We start from the raw sequence: 19,361 nt of genomic DNA on the forward strand, positions 1-19,361 counted from the left end.
ATGTTCCTAAAGGAGTGATCTGAAATGTCCTCAGTGGGCTCTACAAGTACCTCTAGGAATAAACCTGTAAATGTTCCTAAAGGAGTGCTCTGGGATGTCCTCAGTGTGCCCTACAAGTTCTTCTAGGGATAAACCTGTAAATGTTCCTGAAAAGCCTATAAATGTTCATAAAGGAGTGCTCTGGGGTGTGCCCTACAAGTTCCTCTAAAGATAAACCTGTAAATGGTCCCAAAAATTCTGTAAATGTTCCTAAAGGAATGATCTGGAAGGTCCTGAGTGTGCCCTACAAGTTCCTCTAGAGAATAAACCTATAAATGTTCCTAAAGGAATGATCTGGAACGTTCCCAGTGTGTCCTACAAGTTCTTCTAGGAATAAACCTGTAAATGGTCCCAAAAAAATCTGTAAATGTTCCTAAAGGAATGATCTGGAAGGTCCTGAGTGTGCCCTACAAGTTCCTCTAGAGAATAAACCTGTAAATGTTCCTAAAGGAATGATCTGGGATGTTCCCTACAAGTTCCTCTAGGGAATAAACCTATAAACCTATATATAAATGTTCCTAAAAACCCTATAAATGTCCCTAAAGGAGTGCTCTGGGATATCCCCTCTGTGCCCTACAAGTTCCTCGAGGGAATAAACCTGTAAATGTTCCTAAAAACCCCAGAAATGTTCCTAAAAAACCCAGAAATGTTCCTAAAACCCCCAGAAATGTTCCTACAGGAGTGCTCTGGGATATCCCCTCTGTGCCCTACAAGTTCCTCGAGGTGAATAAACCTGTAAATGTTCCTAAAAACCCCATAAATGTTCCTAAAAAACCCAGAAATGTTCCTAAAAAACCCATAAATGTTCCTAAAAACCCCAGAAATGTTCCTACAGGAGTGCTCTGGGATATCCCCTCTGTGCCCTACAAGTTCCTCGAGGTGAATAAACCTGTAAATGTTCCTAAAAACCCAGAAATGTTCCTAAAAACCCCAGAAATGTTCCTACAGGAGTGCTCTGGGATGTCCCCGCTGTGCCCTACACGTTCCTATAGGGCCGGGAATAAACCCAGAAATGCTCCCAAAGTCCCTGTGCCCCACACGGCCTCAACATTCCTGTGTCCCACGTGCTGTCCCCATGTCCCCACGGTGTCCCTGTGTCCCACAGTGTCCGTGTGTCCCACATGGTGTCCCCACTGTCCTTGTGTCCCACATGGTGTCCCCATGTCCCCACAGTGTCCGTGTGTCCCACATGCCCTCCCCATGTCCCCACTGTCCCCGTGTCCCCACAGTGTCCCCACAGTGTCCCACACGCCGTCCCCGTGTCCCCAGCCCTGTGACACTGTGCGGCGCCTCCCCCCCCCGATCCATCCCAGTCCAACCAGTGCAGGATGTGACAAAACCAGTTTAAATAGAAAGGGGGGAGGGGCACGGGGGGGCGTGGGGGGCTCAGCCCTTCCTGGAGCCCTTGTCCTTGTCCTTGTCCTTGTCCTTGTCCTTCCCCTTGCCCTTGTCCTTGTCCTTGTCCTTGTCCTTGCCCTTCCCCTTGTCCTTGCCCTTCCCCTTGTCCTTGTCCTTGTCCTTGTCCTTGTCCTTGTCCTTGTCCTTGTCCTTCCCCTTGTCCCTGTCCCTGTCCGTGTCCGTGTCCGTGTCCTTGAAGCCGGGGTTGGCCAGGCCCAGCCCTGTCCCCTGCACGGTGTCCCCCGGCGTGTCCTCCCCCGGTGGCACCTGCAGCGCGGGCCCTGCGGGGACAATGGGGCATTGTGTCACTGTCACTGTCCCCAGGCCCTGGGGACAGCGGTGTCACTGTCACTGTCCCCAGGCTGAGGGGACAGCGGTGTCACTGTCCCCAGGCTCCGGGGACAATGGGCGCAGTGTCACTGTCACTGTCCCCAGGCTGAGGGGACAATGGGCACCGTGTCACTGTCACTGTTCCCATGAGTGACACAGTGTCCTCATGCCTGAGGTGACACTGTCCTGGTGTAACCCCGTCCCTGTCCCCATGTCCCCGTCCCTGTCCTGCTGTCCCTGTCCCTCTCCCCAGGGGTGTCCCTGTCCTGTCTGGGTGTTCCTGTCCCGGTTCCTAGAGAGGTGACACTGTCCTTGTCCCGGTGACCTTGTCCCCAGGGGTGTCCCTGTCCCCATGTCCCTGTATCCCTGTCCCTGTCCCCATCGGTGTCCCTGTCCTGGGGGAGGTGACGCTGTCCCTGTGCCCGTGTCCCTGTCCCCAGGGCTGTCCCCTGTCCCCATGTCCCTGTCCCCAGGGCTGTCCCCTGTCCCCATGTCCCTGTCCCCAGGGGTGTCCCTGTGCCCGTGTCCCTGTCCCCAGGGGTGTCCCTGTCCTGGGGGAGGTGACGCTGTCCCTGTCCCCGTGTCCCTGTCCCCAGGGGTGTCCCTGTGCCCAGGGCTGTCCCTGTCCGTACCCACGTAGCTGAGCAGCACGGGCAGGAACACGAGCCCGTGTGCCAGCCCCAGCAGGGTGACGATCAGGTTGAGGCGGAAGAAGAAAATCTGCACGAGCCGCGCCTTGGCGAAGGCCAGCACCACCACGCCGGGCAGGTTGGTCATGGCCACCCCCGCCACCACCTGCGGGGACAGCGGCGACAGCGCCGCGCTCGGTGACACCGCCCCGGGAGGGACAGGGACAGCGACCCCCACAGGGACAGGGACCCGCGGTGACACCGCCCCGACAGGGACAGGGACAGCCATGCTCGGTGACACCGCCCCGACAGGGACAGCGACCCGCGGTGACACCGCCCCGACAGGGACAGGGACCCGCGGTGACACCGCCCCGGGAGGGACAGCCATGCTCGGTGACACCCCCGGAGCAGGAGGTCCCCCAGTGTCACCTCCCGGTGCCAGGAGAGTTTGGGGTCCCACGGTGCCACACCTGGACCGGGAGGTCCCACGGTGCCACCTGCCACTCCCAAAAGATGCCACGGTGCCACCCCGCACCCACAGGAGGCTTTGGGGTCCCCCAGTGTCACCTCCCAGCCCAGGAGGTCCCACGGTGCCACCCCCCAGTCCCAAAAGGTCCCGCGGTGTCACCCCCAGCGCCAGGACAGTTTGGGGTCCCCTGGTGCCACCCCCAGGACAGTTTGGGGTCCCCTGGTGCCACCCCCTGCCCAGGAGGGAATCCCACAGTGCCACCCGCCAGCCCAGGAGGGCTTGGGGTCCCCCAGTGTCACCCCCACCCCAAAAGGTGCCCCAGTGTCACCCCCAGCCCGGGACAGTTTGGGGTCCCTCAGTGCCACCCCCAGGACAGTTTGGGGTCCCTCGGTGCCGCCCCCACCCCGGCAGGGTTTGGTGCCCCTCGGTGTCCCCGTGCCCACCTTGCTGCCCATGGTGACCGTGGCCTCCTTGGCTCGTGCCACCCGCGTGGGCTGGCGGCTGCGGGCGAAGGCGCAGGTGATGTGGGACACGAACTCCACCGAGATGCCCACGGCCTGCGGGCACAGCGGGCTGGGCTGGCACCCCGGGCACTGCCTGTGCCACCAGAGCCACCCCCGTGCCACCAGAGCCACTCCTGTGTCCCCAGAGCCATCCCTGTGCCCACAGAGCCACCTCTGTGCCTCCAGAGCCACCCCCGTGCCACCAGAGCCACCCCCGTGCCACCAGAGCCACCAGAGCCACCCCTGTGCCCCCAGAGCCATCCCTGTGCCACCAGAGCCACCCCCGTGCCACCAGAGCCATCCCTGTGCCACCAGAACCACCCCAGTGCCACCCCATATGTCCCAGCTCCTGCTGCCACCCCCCTGTGCCCACAAAGCCACCCCATGTGCCACCTCACCTGCTCAGTGCCACTCCATGTCCCCCGTGTCCCTGTGCCACCCCAAATCCCCGTGCCACCCAACGTGCCTTGTGTCCCCGTGCCACCCAAGGTGCCCCACATCCCTGTGCCACCCCCCGTGCCCTGTGCCCCACGTCCCTGTGCCACCCCCCGTGCCCTGTGTCCTGCTGTCCCCCGTGCCCCACATCCCCGTGCCACCCCCCGTGCCATGCCCCGTGTCCCGCCGTCCCCGTGCCCGCACCGCCACCAGGTTGATGAGTGCCACGGCGTTGTAGGGCACTGCCCAGAGCGCCATGCAGCCCACGGTGCCCAGCAGTGCCATGGCGATGGTCAGCAGCGTGGCCAGGCTGGAGCGCCCGTCCATGCCCAGCAGCAGGAAGGACACGGCGAAGGTGGGCACCAGGCACAGTGCCAGCGTCAGCAGCCCCTCGGGCACCACCGTCAGGTACTGCTCGTAGTACACGTACGTCACCCTGCGGGGTGGCACCGCGCTGGCACCGGCCGGGGCACCGGGCACCCGGGGAGGGGCACCGGGCACCCCAAAACGGGCACCGGGCACCCCAAAATGGGCACCGGGCACCCCAAAATGGGCACTGGGTATCCCAAAATGGGCACTGGGATCCCAAAACGGGCACCGGGCACCCGGGGAGGGGCACCAGGCACCCCAAAACGGGCACCGGGCACCCGGGGAGGGGCACCGGGCACCCCAAAATGGGCACCGGGCACCCCAAAATGGGCACCGGGCACCCGGGGAGGGGAACTGGGCACCCCAAAATGGGCACCAGGCACCCCAAAAAGGGCACCGGGCACCCGGGGAGGGGAACTGGGCACCCCAAAATGGGCACCGGGTATCCCAAAATGGGCACTGGGATCCCAAAATGGGCACTGGGCACCCCAAAATGGGCATTGGGCACCCGGGGATGGGCACACAGTATCTCAAAATGGGCCCCGGGCACCCTGATATGGGCACTGGTATCCCAAAATGAGCACTGGGCACCCCAAAATGGGCACTGGGATCCCAGAATGGGCACTGGGCACCCCAAAATGGGCACTGGGTATCCTGGTATGGGCACCCAACAAGGGCACTGGGGCACCCCCAACATTCTGGAATGGGCACCCTTCACTGGGGCGCCAACTCGTGATCCCCAACAGGGGCACTGGGGCACCCCCAGCACCCCAGAGCGGGCACCCTGACCTGGGCACCGCTCCCCGCCCTCCCTCAGCGGGCACCCCCGTGCCCCCCGGGCTGGCGGTGCCACTCACGTGTAGGGGAAGACGCGGAAGGCGGGGTCGGTGCCGGGCACGGCGCGCAGGGTGGTGGTGATGTACTCTGCCAGGGCGCGGGCGGCGCGCAGGGCACCCGTGTACTCCTGCGACGTGCGCAGCGGGCGCTGGTACGCCATGAACCGGGTGGCTGCGGGCACGGCAGCGTCAGTGCCAGGCGGCAGGCACCGCGGGGCAGTGGGCACCACGGGGCAGTGGGCACCACGGGGGCAATGTCAGCGCGGGGTGGTGGGCACCGCGGGGCAGCGGGCACCACGGGGGCAATGTCAGCACGGGGTGGTGGGCACCGCGGGGCAGCGGGCACCACGGGGGCAATGTCAGCGCGGGGTGGTGGGCGCCACGGGGGCGGTGGGGACCATGGGGCAGCGGGCACTTGGGGACAATGAATGGGCGCCACAGGGACAGCGGGCACCGTGGGGGCAGTGGTGACTCCAGGGACAGCAGGCACTCTGGGGGCAGTGGGCACTCTGGGCGCAGTGGGCACCACAGGGACAGCAGGCACCGCAGGGACAGTGGGCACTATGGGGAAGTGGGCACTTGGGGACAGTGGGCACTATGGGGAAGTGGGCACCACAGGGGCAGCGGGCACTTGGGGACAGCGGGTACCACAGGGCAATGGGTATCAAGGGGGCAGTGGGCACTCTGGGGGTAGTGGGCACCGCGGGGGCACCGTCACCACAGGGCAGTGGGCACCATGGGGGCAGCAGGCACCACAGGGGAAGTGAGCACCAGGGGGGCAGTGGGCACCCTTGTGGGCAGTGGGCACCCCAGCCCCCGTGCCCGTGCCACCCTCACTCACCCAGGATGGTGCCATTGTCGTCCATGCTCACCGAGGTGTCGTAGGCGCCCAGGCCACTGCGGGGACAGGGGGGGTCAGGGGACATGGGGGACACCCGGGGGACAGCCAGGACAGCCAGAGGGGACACAGGGTCAGGGGACGCCCAGGGCGGTGCCAGGGCGGTGCCACCGTGGTGCCACTCACCCCTTGGGGCAGTGCAGGGAGGGCCGGTCCTGCAGGAACCAGGGCAGGAACCGCTGGAACTCCTCGTCCGTGGGGCGGCGCAGCCGCTTCAGGCACTGCCCCAGGATGCAGCTGGGGTCAGCTGTGGGCACGACGGGGCAGTGTGGGCACCGGGCACCACCGTGGGCACACACGGGGTCAGCGTGGGCACACACGAGGTCAGTGCGGGCACACGGGGTCAGTGCGGGCACCGGACACCGCTCACCCCGCTGGGCACCACCACAGGCACACAAAGGGCACGTGGTGGCCGTCACAGCAGGCACCAAACTGGCACCCAGTGGGCATCACAGTAGATGCCAAATGACCACTGTGGTGGGCACCCAATGGACACCCAATGGACAGCCAGTGGGCATTCAATGGGCACCCAATGGTCATCATTGGTACCCAATGGCCCCCTTGGTGGGCACCCAATGGCCACCCCATGAGCACCCAATGGCCGCCATGATGAGCACCCAATGGGCACCCCCGAGCCCCCATGGTGGCACCCAGCGGCCACCCAACAGCCACCAGGGTGGGCACTCAATGGATACCCAAGAACCCCTTCATGGTGGGCACTCAATGGCCATTCCATGACCACCCAATGGGCACTCAATGACCACCATGATGAGCACCCAGTGGCTGCCATGATGAGCACCCAATGGGCACCCCCGAGCCCCCATGGTGGCACCCAGCGGCCACCCAACAGCCACCATGGTGGGCACTCATTTGCCATGGCGGTGGGCACTCAATGGATACCCAAGAACCCCTCCATGGTGGGCACTCAATGGCCACTCCATGACCACCCAATGGGCACCCAATGGCCCCCATGGTGGGCACTCAATGGGCACCTCCTGGCCCCCTGGTGGGCACTCAATGACCACCATGATGAGCACCCAATGGCTCCCATGGTGGGCACTCGATGGCCACCCCATGAGCACCCAATGGGCACCTAACAGCCGCCATGATGGGCACTCAATGACCACCATGATGAGCACCCAGTGGCTGCCATGATGAGCACCCAGTGGGCACCCCCTGGCCCCCATGGTGGGCACTCAATGGCCACCCCATGAGCACCCAGTGGGCACCCCCTGGCCCCGCGGTGCCCCCGGGCGCACTCACAGCTGGTGGAGGGGCAGAACTCGCCCTTGTGCTGCCCGCTCAGGTGGACGCGGCAGCAGCGCACCGTGGGGTTCAGCCAGTCCAGGAAATCGTCCAGCCACGAGGTGGCCGGGATGGCCAGGTAGGACCTGCGGAGGGCACGGCGCAGGGAGGGGCTGGCAGGGCCGGGCGCTGCCGCCCGGGCTCGGGGGTGCCCGCGGGTGGGGTGGGCACTCACACGTTGGGGTAGCGCGTGGCCAGCTGGATGCTCTGCGTCAGCGAGTTGGCGTCGCAGCCCGAGCTGGAGCAGATGGCGTTGGTGCCGTTCTCCGAGGAGAAGTTGTACCCGCCCGTGGTGACGAAGTAGGTGGGCACGCCCACGGCCAGGTACCGGTTCATGGCCGAGTAGTACTCGAGCAGGTACGAGTCCTGGGCACGGCTGGCATCAGAAGGGGCACCCCAGGGGCGCCCCAGAGGGCACAGAGGGGGCTCAAAGGGGCGCAGAGGAGGGAAAGGGGCACGGGGGCCCAAAGGGACACTGAGGGGCAGAGAGGGGTCCCGGTCTCCCCCATGCCACCCCTGTGCCCACCTCGGGCAGTGCCAGCTCCTGGTCCAGCCCCACGGACACGTGGAAGAGCAGGAAGAGCCCGGAGCAGGCCAGGAACAGGAACAGCAGCACCTGGGGAGGGGGCTCTGCTCAGGGACCCGGGCACCAACACCCCCAGAGACCCCCCGGGCACCAACACCTCCAGAGACGCCCCTGGCACCAACACCCCCAGAGACCCCCCGGGCACCAAAACCCCCCAGAGACCCCCCGGGCACCAACACCCCCAGAGACCCCCCGGGCACCAAAACCCCCCAGAGACCCCCCGGGACCCCAAACCCCCCCCACGGCCCCTTGTGCCACCCCCAAACCCCCCCACAGCCCCTTGTGCCACCCCCAAACCCCCCAGAGACCCCCCGGGACCCCAAAACCCCCCCACGGCCCCTTGTGCCACCCCCAAACCCCCCCACAGCCCCTTGTGCCACCCCCAAACCCCCCAGAGACCCCCCGGGACCCCAAAACCCCCCCACGGCCCCTTGTGCCACCCCCAAACCCCCCCACAGCCCCTTGTGCCACCCCCAAACCCCCCCACGGCCCCCCTGTGCCACCCCCAAAACCCCCACGGCCCCCTTGTGCCACCCCAAAACCTCAGAGAACCCCCAGACCCCCAAAACCCCTGACAGAACTCTGGTGTCACCCCAAAACACCAAATCCCTCAGGTCCCCCCAATGCCTCCCTGCCCCCCATGCCCCCCGTGTGCCCCCCAATGCCCCCCATTTGCCCCCATGGCCCCCAATGTCCCCCAATGCCCCCTTGTTCCCATGCCACCCGTGCCCCCCATGTCCTCCAATTCCCCCCATGCCCTCAATTGCCCCCAGTGCCCCCAGTGCCCCCCATGTCCCCATGCCCCCAATTCCCCCAATGCCCCCCGTGCCCCCAATTCCCCCAATGCCCCCCGTGCCCCCCGTGCCCCCCGTGCCCTCACCACGGCGGGTCTCACGAGGGGGTGCAGCAGCACGGGGGTGTAGCAGCGCTCCAGGAAGGGGCGCAGCAGCCCCCGGCCCGCCCCGGCCGTGCCCCCCTTGCCCGTCCCGCAGCAGCAGCAGAGGTCGAAGCGCCCGGCCTGGGTTGGCACGGCGGGGTTGGCACGGGGAGGTTGGCACGGCAGGGTTGGCACGGCTCCTCCACAGCCCCCCCCCCCGTGCCCTGTGGGTGTGCCCTGCCCAGCCTGGGCACTGCATGGGGACCCTCACCCACCCTGGGCATCCTTACACCCACCCCGGGGGCTTCGTGGGCACCCTGTGCCCACCCTAGGGACATTCTCACCCACCCCGTGCCCACCCTGGGGATCCTCACACCCACCTCGGGATCCCCCTGCCCGCCCCGTGCCCGCCCCGGGGTCTCCACGCCCACCCTGGGGACTTCTCACCCGCTGTAGGGACCCTCTCACCCACCCTGGGGTCCCCGTGCCCACCGTGTGCCCGCCCCTCGCACCCGGCCCGTGCCCCTTCGCCCCGGTGCCACCTCCTGTCGCCGCCTGTCGAGCGCCACCAGTGCCACGAAGCCGGACATCTGCAGCACGAAGTCCAGCGCGATGGCGAGCGCGGCCGTCAGGGCGAACGTGCGCACGGCGGGCATGGACGAGAGGGCACCTGCGTGCCCGGGCACCCCCCGGGTCACCGCAACGTCCCTGGCACCCCCTGGTCCCCCTTGGCATCACCAGGACCCCGTGCCAGCCCCCCCAGACCGCACCACACCCCCCGGCCCGTGCCCCTTGTCCCCCGTGTCCCTGTGCCCACCCTGTGCTCCCTGTGCCCACCCCCGTGCCACCTCCATCCCCAGTGCCCCCCGTGCCGTCGGTGTCCCTGTATCCCCGGTGCCCTCTGTGCCCCCCATGTCCCTGTGCCCACCCTGTGCCCCCCATGTCCCTGTGCCCACCCTGCGCTCCCTGTGCCCCCCATGTCCCTGTGCCCCCCATGTCCCTGTGCCCACCCAGTGCCCCCCATTCCCTGTGCCCCCTGCATGCCCCGTATCCCTGTGCCCACCCTGTGCCCCCCATGTCCCCGTGCCCCCTTTGCGCCCCCGGTGCCCGCGGTGCCCCCTGCTCACCGAACAGGAAGCAGATGGTCTCGGAGAGGCTGCAGAGCAGCATGCTCGGTGCCACCTGTGCCAGCACCCGCCCCAGGTGCTGCTCCCGCGTCTCGCCCGGCTCCCGATGCGACTGCTGCTGCCACGGGGGGGGGTCAGGGGCACCCGGGGGCACCCGGGGCACCCCCAGACCCAGGGAACGCCCAGGGGGCACCCCCGGATGCCAAATTCCCCCATGCCCACAAATGCCAGCCTTGCCCCATGGGGATGCCTGTCCTGAAATGTGCCCCCACCCCTGATGCCACCCGGTGCCCTCCAGCCCCCCGGTGCCCCCATCCCCAATGACACCCCCATTCCCCGGTTCCCCCCGTGCCCCCCGGTGCCCCCCGATGCCCGCGGTGCCCCCGTGCCCACCTGCAGCTCCTGCACGAAGATGAAGATGTTGTCGGCGCCCACGGCCAGCACGAGGAAGGGCACGACCTCGATGATGATGAGGGACGAGGGCAGCCCCAGCAGTGCCAGCAGCCCCATGGCGGCCAGCACGGCGCCCAGCACCACCACGATGCCCCCGAGCGCCAGCGTCACCTTGGACTCCACCTGCGGGCACCGCCGGGTGGGCACCCCCGGGTGGGCACCGCCGTCAGAACCCCCGGATCGGCACCCCCAGAACCCCTGGATTGGACCCCCGGATCGGCATCCCTGGGTCAGCACCCCCAGATTGGCACCCCCGGGTGGGCACCGCCGTCAGAAACCCGGGATTGGCACCGCCGGGTGGGCACCACGGGTCGGCACCCCCAGATTGGCACCGCCGGGTGGGCACCACGGGTCGGCACCCCCAAACGCCCCGGACTGGCACCCCTGCATTGGCACCTCCGAACCCCTCCCGGGCCGCTGCCACCCCCCCGCAGTGCCCCTGGGACCACCGGGCTCCACCCGAACCCCCCGAACCTCCCCGGATGTTCCCGATCCGCGACCCCCCCGAACCCCTCGAATGCCCCCGAACCGACACCCCCGGGGCTCCCCGGTGCCACCTCCGCGCCCCCAGGGCTCAGCGGGTCCCTGTGCCACCCCCGGTGCCCCCAAACCGGCCCTTTCCAGGTCCCTGTGCCACCCCCGGTGCCCCTCGTCTCACCAGGTCCCCGTGCCACCCCCGGTGCCCCTCGTCTCACCAGGTTCCTGTGCCCCTCTCGGTGCCCCCCGGGCTCACCGGGTGCCCGTGCCCCTCCCGGTGCCCTCGCGGTGCCCCCCGCTCACCAGGAGCCTCCTCCAGGCCGTGTACTCGCCCAGGGCCAGCGCGATGTAGGCGAACACCAGCAGGTAACTGACGGCGAACACCGGGATGTCCTCCCCGCTCGTGCGGTTGATCTCGTCCTCCAGAGAGCGCTGAGGGCACGGCGACAGTGAGGGGACACCGGGGACACCGGGGACACCGGGGACACCGGGGCACCGAGGGCACAGCGGGGCACGGGGGCACAGAGGCGGGACAGGGGCAGGGAGGGCACTGCGGGCACCACGGGGACACGAGGAGCACAAAGGGCACTGGGGACACAGAGGAGGGACAGGGACGTAGGGGGCACGGGGGGCACCGGGGGGCACGGGGGGCACCGAGGGCACCGGGGACACCGGGGCATAGAGGGGGGACAGGGACACTGCGGGAACCTGGGGCATGGGGGACACTGAGGACACTGGGGACACAGAAGGGGCACAGGGACACTGAGGACATGGAGGGGACATAGAGCGGGACAGGGACGTGGGGGGCACTGCGGGCACCAGGGGCATGGAGGGGACACGGGGGCACTGCGGGCACCAGGGGCATGGAGGGGACACGGGGTTCACCGAGGCCAATACGGACAGGGTGACACGGGTGACACCAGGGACACAGGGGGCACAGGGACACTGGGACATAGACAGGGGACAGGGACGTGGAGGACACGGGGGTCACCAGGGGCATGGGGGACATGGAGACATGGAGAGGACATGGGGACATAGAGTGGGACAGGGACATGGGGGGCACTGCGGGCACCAGGGGCATGGGGGACACTGGGGACATGGAAGTGGCACAGGGACAACGGGGACACTGAGGACGCGGAGGGGACACGGGGGCACTGCGGGCACCAGGGGCATGGAGGGGACACGGGGTTCACCGAGGCCAGTACGGACAGGGTGACACGGGTGACACCGCAAACACGGGGGGCACCGGGACACTGGGGACATGGAAGGGACGTGGGGACACGGAGGTGGCGTAAGGGACACGGTGACACGGGTGACACCAGGGACACGGAGGGCACAGGGACATGGGAGGGGACACAACAGCCACACAGGGACACAGAGGGGACACGGAGAGGACAGGAAGGGGACACAGAGGGGACATGGAGGGGACACGGAGGGGACACAGCGGTCACACGGGGACACAGAGGGATATGGGGGGGACGTGGAGGGGACACGGCGGTCACACGGGGACACAGAGGGATACGGAGAGGACATGGAGGGGACACGGAGGGGACACGGAGGGGACACGGCGGTCACACAGGGACACGCAGGGGACACGGCGGTCACACAGGGGACGCAGAGGGATACGGAGAGGACATGGAGGGGACACGGAGGGGACACGGAGGGGACACGGCGGTCACACAGGGACACGCAGGGGACACGGAGGGGACACGGCGGTCACACAGGGACACGCAGGGGACACGGCGGTCACACAGGGACACGCAGGGGACACGGAGGGGACACGGCGGTCACACAGGGACACGCAGGGGACACGGTGCCCACCTCGGCCATGAAGGTGACCGAGAGGTTGTGGCGGTGGCGCCGCTGGAAGTCGCGCACCACGCTCAGGAACTGCCGCTCCCAGCTCAGCGCCCACTCCAGGCGCGGGTCCCCCGCGGGGAAATTGTTCAGCGAGTAGGTGACAATGAGCGCCTCGGCCTCCGTGTACTCGGACTCTGCGGGGACACGGCGGTGACACCGCGGGGACACCCCCGGGGACACCCCCGGGGACACCCCGGAGCCCCGAACGCCCCGCACCGTACCGCGGTACCCGCCCAGCGCGATGTACGGGAACACCGGCCCGCCGTACTCGGCCATGCAGCTCAGCTCCAGCGCCGTGATGTCCTTGAAGGAGAGCGGGGAGCTGGCGGCGACAGGGCCGGGCCGTCAGCGGGGGCTGTGCCCGCCCGGCCCCGGCCCCGGCCCCGCTGCCACCCGCGGGCACCCGGCTGGCATGGGGGATGCGTGGGTGGCACCCTGAACCCACGGCCTGGCACCCCAACAGTGATGCGGGACCCTGAACCCACGGCCTGGCACCCCGGCTGGTGTGGGACATGCGGGTGGCACCCTGAACCCACAGCCTGGCACCCCGGATGGCATGGGGGATGTGCGGGTGGCACCCTGAACCCACGGCCTGGCACCCCGGATGGCATGGGGGATGCGGGTGGCATTCTGAACCCATGGGCAGGCACCCCAGAGCGATGGGGACATGTGGGTGACAGCCCAACAGCGATGGGGGACAGCCAGGTGGCAGCCCAGAGACACAGTCTGGCACCCCAGAGTGATGGGGACGTGCAGGTGGCACCCCAAACCCACATGGGCATCACCCCAACCCCATAGCTGGGCACCCCACGGTCACCGTGCCACACGGGGCACTCCACAGATGTCACCCCAGCCCCACACCTGGGCACCCCGCGGGCACTAAATCACGGACAGAGCCCCCTGGGCATCACCCTAGCCACACGACTGGGCACCCCATAGTCCCCACGCCACGTCCAGCACCCACAGATGCCACCCCAGCCCCACAGCTGGGCACCCCGTGGGCACCACGCCACGTCCAGCACCCTTGGGGCACCCGAACCCCACACCCGGGCACCCCGCAGCGACCGTGCCCCGCCGTGCCCCCCGCCCGCGGCACCCACTTGACGCAGTAGATGAGGTGGTCGTGCCAGTCGACGGCGCCCTGCACTTTGCCATCCTGCTGCCAGCCGCGGAGCGCCAGGCGGCTGCGGTTGTTCTGGAAGTACTGCGTGACGCTGGACACGGCGCAGTCGCCCACGCCGGGCGCCGCGGGGTTCAGGGGGGCGTAGCACACGTCCCGCAGGGTGACGTTCCTGCCCCGCGCCCACGCCGCGGTGCCCGCCAGCTCCTCCTGCAGCTCCAGCAGCGCCAGCAGCACGTCCTGGGCCAGCACCCCGCTGAAGTTCTTGGTGCCCAGCACCACCGAGTCGTAGGCGGTGGTGCCCGGGCGCCCGGGCGCCGTCACGATCACCTGGTTGGTGCGCAGGAAGGGCCCGAAGTGGCGGTCGTGGAACTCCTTCTCCTGCCTGGCGCGGCTGCCCGGCGCCGACCAGAGCTGCACGGGGTCCGTGGTGAGCCGCAGGGTCGCCAGCCCGGCCGAGAGCCCCGCGGCCACGGCCACGGCCACGGCCAGCACGGCCAGCGGCCAGGTGGCCACCAGGGTGCCCCAGCGGCGGAACGCCCGCTCCAGGCCGCGCTGCCAGGCCTCGCTGAGCCGCCGCGAGCACCCGCGGGCACGCGGCCTCGGCGCCGCCTCGGCCTCGGCCCGGCGGCACAGCACGGCCAGCAGGAAGGCCAGGGCCAGGCCGGCGAAGAGCAGCGCGCAGATGACCAGCACGCCGTCGGCGCGGCCGATGCGGAACGGCGGCGGAGGGTCGGCGGGGGGCACCGTGGGCGGGCACGCCCGGGGGCAGTCCTGGCACGAGCACGGCTCCTGCTCGGCGTCGGGCGCTCGGTCGCAGCCCCAGACGGGTGCGTCCAGCGGGGCGATGCCCTGGCCGGGCTCGGAGCCGTCGGGCAGCAGCTGGAAGTCGATCTGCAGCGGCGCCAGCCCGTTGTTCTTGTCGCCCTGGAAGTCCAGCCAGCGCTGGGCCGTGCACAGCTGGGCACCGTAGCGCCCGCACATGGTGGCGATGGCGTAGCCGCCCGTGGCGGGCATCCGCACGTCGCGGCACGAGGCGAAGGCGGCCTCGGCGTAGCGGCTGCGGTAGAAGAGCTGGTACTCCAGCACGGCCCGGGCGCCGGGCAGCGCCGCGTAGTCGGCCACGCGGGTGACGTTGGTGAACAGGCTCTGGTCGGGGCTGCAGATGTTGTGGCAGTAGAGGTTGGCGAAGTTGCGGGCGCAGGACGGGCACCGTGCCAGGACGGCGCCCGACAGCTCCACGCTGCGGCGCAGCGCGACCAGCTGGGCGTAGCTGCAGCAAACCCGCGCGGTGCCGTCGTCGCCCGCGGCCAGCTCGGGGCACACCACGCGCAGCAGGGACAGCAGGGCGCCCCGCGCCTCCCGCGCCGGCGTGTTGGACAGGCAGGGCACCTTGGAGGGCACCAGAGACGAGTTCACCTCGGGGTTGCGGCCGCACTCGCCATAGAAGGCGCAGACGCCGGCCTGGTGCACCGGGGTCAGCGACGGCGACGCCTGCGGGCACAGGGACGGGGCGGTGGCACGGCGGCGGCACCTCGAGGGGTTCCTGATGGGCACCGAGGAGGTGTCGCCACAGCTCCGGCGCCTTCGGTTCCGCCAAACCGCGCCCAGATGGCACCAGTGGGCATCGTGGCATTGTACCCACGTTCTGCCACCTCCGGTTCCTCCAAACGTCACCCAGTGCCCACCACAGTGGTGTCCCCTCCGTTCTGCCACCCCAGTTCCTCCAAACGTCACCCAAATGTCACCAGCGGGCACCACGACCATGTGCCCATGGCTCTGCCACCTTCAGGTCCTCCAACGACACCCAAATGGCACCCGAAGGGCACCACGGCATCATCCCCACGTTCTGCCACCCCAGTTCCTCCAAATGTCACCCGAATGCCACCCAAAGGGCACCACAGCGGTGTCCCCATGGCTCTGCCACCTTTGGTTCCTCCAAACCGCACCCGGATGGCACCAGCGGGCATCGTGGCATTGTACCCACGTTCTGCCACCTCCAGGTCCTCCAAATGGCACCCAAAGGGCACCACGGCGGTGTCCCCACGGCTCTGCCACCTTTGGTTCCTCCAACCACACCCAGATGGCACCTAAATGTCACCCGATGCCACCCAAAGGGCACCACAGCAGTGTCCCCTCCATTCTGTCACCCCAGCCCCTCCAAACGGCACCCAAGTGGCACCCAAGTGGCACCTGATGGGCACCGCAACATTGTCCCCACTCTGCCACTCTCAGCCCGTCCAAACGTCACCCAAATGCCACCCAAGGGGCACCTGATGGGCACCATGGAGGTGTCCCCCTGCTCTGCCACTCTCGGTCTCCCCAGTGCCACCCAGCTGTCACCGGGTGCCACCCGAGGGCACCACAAGGAGCGGCTCTGCCACTCCCAGCTCCTGCACATCAGCCCTGACTGGCATCCAAAGGGCACCAAGGGGTGTCCCCACCCTGCCACCTCTGAACGCCACCCAGGTGTCACCCAGTGGGTGCCACAGCGGCGTCCCCAGCTCTGCCACCTCTCAATGTCACGCTATGGGCACCCAAAGGGCACCCAACGGGCACCCAAAGGGCACCACAGCAGCGTCCCCCTCAGCCCCTCCCAAATGCCACCAGGTGGGCACCACACCCGTGTGCCCCGAGCTCTGCCACCCCCAAACCTTCCAAATGCCACCAGGTGGGCACCACACCCGTGTGCCCCGAGCTCTGCCACCCCCAAACCTTCCAAATGCCACCAGGTGGGCACCGCACCCGTGTACCTTGAGCTCTGCCACCCCAAACCGTCCAAGTGCCACCGAGATGTCACCAGGCGGGCACCACAACGGTAGCCCCAGCTCTGCCACCCTCGGCCACCCAAATGCCACCGGGTGGGCACCGCACCCGTGTCCCCTCAGCTCTGCCACCCCCAAACCTTCCAAATGCCACCAGCGGGCACCGCACCCGCGTCCCCCCGGCTCTGCCACCCTCAGCCCCCCAGATGTCCCCGCTCCGCTGCCACCCCCGGTGCCCGCCCCGTGCCCTCCCGGTGCCACCCGCGGCGTCGCCGTCCCTACCAGCGCCAGGAGCGCGGCCAGGAGGGCGCCGGGCAGTGCCAGGGAGGCGGCCATGACGGGCTGGCAGCGCTGCCCCCCGGTGCCAGCCGCGCCTTTAAGGGCGGGCAGGGCAGCGCTGGCCTGATGGCAGCGGGGCCAATCAGCCCCGGGCGGATCGATCATTAACCCGATCGATCGATCGATCCGGGCGGGCACGGGGCGGGCACGGGGCGGGCACGGGGCGGGCACCGCCACGGGGGAAAACGGGAGCTCGGGGTGGCACCGATGGGCATCAAAATGGGGAGAAAACGGGGGAGTTGTGGGTGGCACCAATGGGCACCGGAATGGGGATGAAAATGGGGATTTGGGAGTACAGGGGGGCAGTGCCAGCAGGGCACTGAAATGGGGACGAAACAGGAATTGATGAGTTCAGGTTGGCACCAGGGGTGGCATCAGGGGCCACCCACGGGCACCAAATGGGGAATTGGGCAGTTCAGGGTGGCATCGGGGGCACCCACGGGCGCAGATTTGGGGATGAACGCAGGAATTGGGGAGCACGGCTGGCACAGGGTGGCAGCAGGACGTCACCCACGGGCGCCTGTGACAGTGGCAGTGCCACATCCCGGGGGTGACGCCCCGCTGTGCTGTGCCAGGGCCATCCTGGTGCCATCCCAGCGGTGCCAAAGCCATCCTGGCGCCATCCTGGGGGTGCCAGGGCCGCCACGGTGCCCTCTGTCCCAGTGACATCCCGGCGGTGCCAGTGCCACGCCTTGTATGACAGTGCCAACCTGATAGTGCCAGTGCCATCCTGATAGTGACAGTGCCAACCTGATAGTGACAGTGCCATCCTGATAGGGACAGTGCCATCCCGGCGTCATGCCCATGTGACAGTGCCGTGCCATCCCCGTGTGACAGTGCCATCCTGATAAGGACAGTGCTGTGCCATCCCAGTGTGACAGTGCCATCCCCGTGTGACAGTGCCATCCTGATAGGGACAGTGCCATCCTGATAGGGACAGTGCCATCCCGGCGTCATGCCCATGTGACAGTGCTGTGCCATCCCCGTGTGACAGTGCCATGCCCATGTGACAGTGCTGTGCCATCCCCGTGTGACAGTGCCATCCCTGTGTGACAGTGCCATCCTGATAGGGACAGTGCCATCCCGGCGTCATGCCCATGTGACAGTGCCGTGCCATCCCCGTGTGACAGTGCCATCCTGATAAGGACAGTGCTGTGCCATCCCCGTGTGACAGTGCCACCCGGTGCCCTCTGTACCCGCCGGGTTCAGGCCCTTGGACCCCGCTCGGTGCCACCCCTGTCCCCGATGTCACCAGGGCGGGGCGGTGCCACACCCAGCCCGGTGCCACCCCCGAGCCCGTGCCAGGTCCCTGCAGTGTCCCCGGGGGTGCCAGCCCCCCAATGCCATCGGTGCCATCCCCCCAGTGCCATCGGTGCCACCCCTGGGTGCCCCTGTACCGCTGTTTACGGCCCCGGTGGCCTTGGGGACAATAAGGGGGCACAGATAACGGGCACAGAGATAAGGGGGGCACAGATAACGGGGGCACAGATAACGGGGACACTGCCCTGGCACCTTTGCCCACAGCAGCGTCCCTGTCACCCGCCTGGCACCGCGCCCAGGGACACCGGGGGACACCGGAGCGGCTCCTTGGCACCTTTATTTGTCACCAACCCCCGTGGCGCCCTCAGGGTGGCACAGGGGGCGACAGGTGGGTCCGCAGGCTGGCACAGGGGGTGTCCCCAGGTACCCACAGGTGTGCCAGGTTCGGGAGGTGCCCAGAGGCTGCCCCTGAGGGTGCCAGGCTCTCAGGGGGTGCCCAGGGGGTGCCCAGGGTGTGCCCAGGGTGTGCCAGGCCCAGGGGGTGCCCAGGGGGTGCCCCCAGGGTGTGCCAGGCTCTCAGGGGGTGCCCAGGGGGTGCCAGGCTCAGGGGGTGCCCAGGTGTGGCCAGGGGCTCAGAGGGTGACACCGGCATCCCCAGGCTGGCACAGGGGGTATCCCCAGGTGTGCCAGGTTCGGGAGGTGCCCGCTGGCCCTGGGGGTGCCAGGCTCTCAGGGTGTGCCCAGGGGGTGCCCAGGGGGTGCCAGGCTCAGGGGGTGCCAGGCTCTCAGGGGGTGCCCAGGGGGTGCCCAGGGTGTACCAGGCTCTCAGGAGGTGCCCAGCGGGTGCCAGGCTCAGGGGGTGCCCAGGGGGTGCCCAGGGTGTCCCCAGGGTGTGCCCAGGGGGTGCCAGGCTCTCAGGGGGTGCCAGGCTCAGGGGGTGCCAGGCTCTCAGGGGGTGCCAGGCTCAGGGGGTGCCCAGCGGGTGCCAGGCTCAGGGGGTGCCCAGGGGGTGCCCAGGGGGTGCCAGGCTCTCAGGGGGTGCCAGGCTCAGGGGGTGCCCAGCGGGTGCCAGGCTCTCAGGGGGTGCCCAGGGGGTGCCCAGCGGGTGCCAGGCTCTCAGGGGGTGCCCAGGGGGTGCCAGGCTCAGGGGGTGCCCAGCGGGTGCCAGGCTCTCAGGGGGTGCCCAGGGGGTGCCAGGCTCAGGGGGTGCCCAGCGGGTGCCAGGCTCTCAGGGGGTGCCCAGGGTGTGCCCAGCGGGTGCCAGGCTCTCAGGGGGTGCCCAGGGT

General features: G+C 68.2%; 1 protein-coding gene across 1 annotated transcript; it reads right to left on the reverse strand.

The window, feature by feature from the left end:
- Positions 1 to 1,368: 1,368 nt before the first annotated feature.
- Positions 1,369 to 16,690, reverse strand: LOC134428528 (NPC1-like intracellular cholesterol transporter 1). The gene is made up of 18 exons (XM_063175297.1): positions 13,692 to 16,690; positions 12,813 to 12,913; positions 12,553 to 12,725; positions 11,035 to 11,163; positions 10,195 to 10,377; positions 9,802 to 9,916; positions 9,217 to 9,344; positions 8,678 to 8,815; positions 7,738 to 7,827; positions 7,387 to 7,577; positions 7,170 to 7,297; positions 6,033 to 6,153; positions 5,850 to 5,905; positions 5,030 to 5,180; positions 4,008 to 4,239; positions 3,309 to 3,422; positions 2,400 to 2,562; positions 1,369 to 1,718 (listed from the first exon to the last, which is right to left on the reverse strand). The coding sequence occupies exons 1-18, from the start codon at positions 15,476 to 15,478 to the stop codon at positions 1,426 to 1,428; spliced, it is 4,293 nt and encodes a 1,430-aa protein (XP_063031367.1). The 5' UTR covers positions 15,479 to 16,690; the 3' UTR covers positions 1,369 to 1,425.
- Positions 16,691 to 19,361: the final 2,671 nt, after the last annotated feature.

The sequence above is a fragment of the Melospiza melodia genome, chromosome 23, assembly GCF_035770615.1.
Source record: "Melospiza melodia melodia isolate bMelMel2 chromosome 23, bMelMel2.pri, whole genome shotgun sequence".
In the NCBI taxonomy this organism is placed as follows: domain Eukaryota; kingdom Metazoa; phylum Chordata; class Aves; order Passeriformes; family Passerellidae; genus Melospiza; species Melospiza melodia.